Consider the following 5,161-nt stretch of genomic DNA (forward strand, 5'->3'; position numbering starts at 1 on the left):
ATTCATAACTAGGCTACAATCCGCTCACACTCGTCTGGCTCGTCGGACGGGAAAATATCTAAACATCTAAACAGAGAGTTGAAGGTGTCACCATGCTAAACTTTCCGAGAAAAGCTAATATTTCGCTGATCTACGTGAAATCCCATGCTCAGTTCTGAAACATCACTTTCGCATTATTATTGCGAACCAACATCACTGCAGCAGTGTAAACTCGTGAGCTTAGAATGATAAGGTTCTATCTCCGTTTAGGGCAGTTCAGAGATATTGAGCGTCAAAGTTTTTACATTCCATTATGTTTTGTGAGATGGAACCTTTGTATTTTATGAATTACTTACAAAAAAAATCTACATTTTAAAAATAACACCACACAGGCATTAATAAACACCTAATGGGTCAGATTATGTAAAAAACTCAATTTTGACAAAAATGGAGATAGAACCTTATAATTCTAACGTCACGAACTGCCGTGTGTCGGTGCGTGTGGCGGGGGGCGCGCAGGGGCACATCTCCACGTATGAGTCACACTGGGCTGTTTGAGGGAGAGCGAGAGAGGCAGAGGGGCGGGTGGGCAGCGGGATACAGACACAAACAATACCCCGCAGCCTAGCCTGTCTTTCTCCAACAACGTCCTTCCTTTCTCTCAAATCTTTTTATACCTTACCCGTTCCTCTTTTTCCTCTCTATAGATCTCTCTTAGTCATCCCTCCTATGAACTCTCTGGACATAGACTATGTCATTTGTCCATGTTCCCTATTTCCCTAATATGAAAAATAAAAAAATAAAAAATTTGTTTACAAGGCTATGTTTGTTTGTGTTGACTGTACCACACTTAGTTGTTATAGAATATGTGCATGTGATAGCTATTGCGCAGGGAGAGAACCTAGCTGGTACACTCAGAAGTGGTCTTCTAGATTAGATTATGACACTCCCAAAAGAGAGACCCCCCCCTCCCCAGGCGAGACACTACTGTGGCTGGACAGGAAGGGAAGTCAAAGCATAGTCAGACTTCAGACGAACTTGTTAAATGTCTCACAATCTTCTAGAGAGTTTGTGAGCTATGGCATCAAAGATCAGTGCTCCAATGGTTTTGGCCTCTACGTCAGAGATGGTTGATGCATGAGAACCTATAGCCTGAGATCTGAAGACGCTTGTATATGTTCACCTCCGAAGCTAGCTTTAGCTCAGTGGGCCAATAGAGCTTTCTGGTAGGCAGGAGACCCGTTTGATCACACAGAGGATTGCTCTGAACACACCCTGACCATTAGAGCAGAACATTGACATCATAGTTGGAGTGTGTTAGTCTTAAATTAAACTCTATTATCTGCCATTATGCCTCTGCTGTTTACTCTTCCTGTAGCTAATGAATCACAGTCTTCGTCCTGTAATTGTCTCATTAAGTAATAGCTATTAAGTACAGTAAACAGAACACTCATACACAACACAACACACACACACACACCTACACACACACACACACACACGCGCACACACACACACACACACACACACACACACACACACATACATATCAGGCACTGATGTGGACTGACAGCAGGTTAGTCTCATGTGTCAGGTGGTTGTAGTTTGATTGATCGACAGCACTGACAGGTGGTGTGTGTGTGTGTGTGTGTGTGTGTGTGTTGTGTATGAGTGACAGGAGGAATAGACAGGGAAACACACAGGCTGGTGTGTTATTATCGCACAGGGTTTTCATTATCTCTCAGTGGTCAATTCATTTAGTCTCACATCAATGCCCATAGGAAATGGCACTCTGATAAACAGACTGACATTCAACAGTGTGTGTGTGTGTGTGTGTGTGTGTGTGTGTGTGTGTGCTTGTGTGTGTGCTTGTGTGTGTGTGTGTGTGTGCGTGCGTGTGTGTGCGCGCGTGTGTGTGTATGTGTATGCTGTCTATGCAGATCTATAAGTATTTAATGTAAATGTATAATATATGTGCATGAGTTATTGTTAGTGATGTGTTGTACATGCAACATGTCACGTGCTCCACAGACCCAGGCGTAAAAACACATGTGTGTCTTTAATTAGTATTGATGTGATTAATGCATGCTGCTGGCGATGACTCACTCAGCTTAACTCTTTCACCTCTGGAGGAAATACAATCAATAGACACAGACTCAGATCGTCTGGTTTCAACTGTTTCCTTGACCACTAAGAGTCTTTTTTAATTATCTGCTGCTTTTTGGTAGCAGATCTCTCTTAAAGATTAGATTTGACCTCAACGAGACTTGCTTGCGTAGCAAAATTAAATTACTTTTGAAATATAAACACAGTGGTATCGTTTTGTCAAGATTACCTATGAATGTATGAAACCTCTCCTCAGCATGGCTCAGAGTCTCTGAACGAGACAGTGCCAGTAAAGCAGGGTTGAAGAATGTTGACGCAGAACTCATCTACATCTGATGTCAGTGTGTTCAACACAACAACATTAGCATATTACAAAAGCTGTCAGCCAAGCTGTGAGGAACAGACAGCTGAGAGGCCAGCAGCATGTGAATGAATAATGTGTGTGTGTGCCTGGGTGTGTGTGTCTGTGCCTGTTGTGCGTAAGTGCATAAGTGGCTGCCTGTGTGTGTCCCTCCCTGCCTGCGTGCTTGCCTGCGTACGTGCGTGCAGGCATGTTTATGTGAGTGTCGGCACAATCTCTTTGTTCGACTGTCATGGTTATGGAATTATGATACTGCTGCTGTTTCATGAAAACCTCAAAAATAATCAGGAATGGAACATATTCTAAGAATAACATTTAGCGTACACTGTCAAGAATAGGGGCCACAAGGAGAGAGCTTGTAGTTTATAGCTCTCTGTATTTGAAGTGTTATCAAAGGTAAAGGCGCTAAAGGGCACAGGTTGTTTTATTTGCACTGTGAAATCTGTTCCTGCAAGCTTCCGAGCAACAGTGTACATACCCTCATAAACCTTTACTACTCTAACCTTTGAGAATGGATTAACTACTTAGATAATTCACTCTCTCTTTCTCTCTCTCTCTATTTCTCTCTCTCTCTCTCTTTCTCCCCCCCCCCTCCCCCCCCCCCCCCCCTCTCCATCTCTCAGGGCAGCAGTATGTCGGATCAGAGCACTGCTCGGCGGTTCCACAGCCTGTCCGCCGAGCAGGTGGCGGTTCTAGACCAGGTTCTGTCGGAAGTGGTTCCGATCCACGGCCGCGGGAACTTCCCCACACTGGAGCTCCGCCCCCGTGACATCATCGCGGCGGTGCGGGCCAGCCTGCAGACGCAGGGCATCCACGTCAGGGACGTGCGTCTCAACGGCTCTACGGCCAGCCACGTCCTGGTCAGGGACAACGGCTCCAGCTACAAAGACCTGGACATCATCTTCGGGGTGGAGCTTCCCAAGCAGGAAGTCTTCCAGGTAGGGCTGGGAACCCATGACTCATACGCTGCCATCTAGAATAATCACCTCACACTGGGTGATAGAATCAAATATCATAGAAATAGTAGTATGAATAGCTTCCTGATGTACGATGCAGACAAATGTCGGGATACACCAAATCATATTGTAATCTAGCCAAAACATTGTGATGTACCAGGAACCAAAAAAATTGTCATATCATGTGTTGCAATTCTCCAACTGTGTTAATGTCCTATCGCAGGTGATCAAGGAGTCCGTGATGGGCTGCCTGCTGGACTGCCTGCCTGCGGGGGTGAACCGTGAGAGGATCAGCAGCTCCACTATGAAGGAGGCCTATGTTCAGAAGATGGTGAAAGTGTTCACGGAGCACGACCGCTGGAGCCTCATCTCCCTCTCCAACAACAGCGGCAAGAATCTGGAGCTCAAGTTTGTGAGCACTCTCAGGCGGCAGTTTGAGTTCAGTGTCGACTCCTTCCAGATCATTCTGGACAGCATGCTGGAGTCGTACCTGAAGGAGGAGGAGTCACGACAGGCAGCCATACACCGGGAGACCGCAGACCACGCTTCACCGGATCACAGGGCGGAATCCCACGATACGGAACACTCAGAGCGGACGGAACACTCAGGGAAGACGAAGCAGGCGGACCAGACGGAACACTCTGTCGAGACGGAACACTCAGACCAGACGGAACGCTGGAAAGAAACGGATCAATCAGACCAGACAGAACACTCCGTTGTGACCGAGTGCCCGGATGAGAAAGGACACGCAGACAAAACTGAACCCTCAAACCAGACCGAACATTCAGATGAGACGGAACATTCAGATGAGACGGAGCCTTCAAAGTGTCTAGACAGTAGTCGGAGCGGGGATGAACGTGAGAGAACACAGGAGCCTACAGACGTGGTATCTATCTCAAGGCGCATAAAGAAAAAGCAGAATAAAAACAAGTCCGGGCAACATGACCGTGTCTCAGACACTCAGGGAAATGTGTGTGTGTCACCCTCCATCACTGAGACTGTGGCCATAGCATCTGTAACAACAGATCCACCTGTAGAGACAGACCCAAAGACATGGACAGGGACAGAGACACAGACCCAGACACAGACGCAGACACAAATAGAGACAGGGACAGAGTTAGCAACAGAGGCAGAGGCAGAGGCAAAGACACAAATAGAGACAGGGACAGAGTTAGCAACAGAGGCAGAGACAGAGACAAAGACACAAATAGAGACAGAGGCAGAGACAGAGACAGAGACAGAGACAGAGACAGTGACAAACACAGAGACAGAGACAGAGACAGAGACAGAGAGAGAGGCAGAGACAGAGACAGAGACAGAGACAGAGACAAAGACAAACACAGAGGCAGAGGCAGAGGCAGAGACAGAGACAGCGACAGAGGCAGAGGCAGAGACAGAGACAGAGGCAGAGACAAAGACAGAGACAGAGACAGAGACAGAGACAGAGACAAAGACAGAGACAGAGGCAGAGGCAGAGACAGAGACAGAGACAGAGACAGAGACAGAGACAGATACAGAGGCAGAGACAGAGACAGATACAGAGACAGAGACAGAGGCAAAGACAAAGACAGAGACAGAGACAGAGACAGAGGCAGAGACAAAGACAGAGACAGAGGCAAAGACAAAGACAGAGACAGAGACAGAGGCAGAGACAAAGACAGAGACAGAGGCAGAGACAGAGACAGAGGCAAAGACAAAGACAGAGACAGAGACAGAGGCAGAGACAAAGACAGAGGCAGAGGCAGAGACAGAGGCAGAG

At 47.0% G+C, this 5,161-nt stretch overlaps 1 protein-coding gene across 1 annotated transcript in view; it reads left to right on the top strand.

Moving 5' to 3' along the window:
- Positions 1-3,078: 3,078 nt before the first annotated feature.
- The window catches only part of tent5d (terminal nucleotidyltransferase 5D), a gene marked incomplete at both ends in the record, with an annotated part of 8,283 nt that continues 6,200 nt past the window's right edge, over positions 3,079-5,161 (top strand). The window contains 2 exons of the mRNA XM_080526940.1: positions 3,079-3,384; positions 3,626-3,888. Of these exons, the coding sequence (XP_080383066.1) occupies positions 3,079-3,384; positions 3,626-3,888 (569 nt within the window). The remainder of the gene's footprint in view (positions 3,385-3,625; positions 3,889-5,161) is intronic.

The sequence above is a fragment of the Nansenia antarctica genome, assembly GCF_963989245.1.
Source record: "Nansenia antarctica genome assembly, chromosome: 3".
Classification (NCBI taxonomy): Eukaryota; Metazoa; Chordata; class Actinopteri; order Argentiniformes; family Microstomatidae; genus Nansenia; species Nansenia antarctica.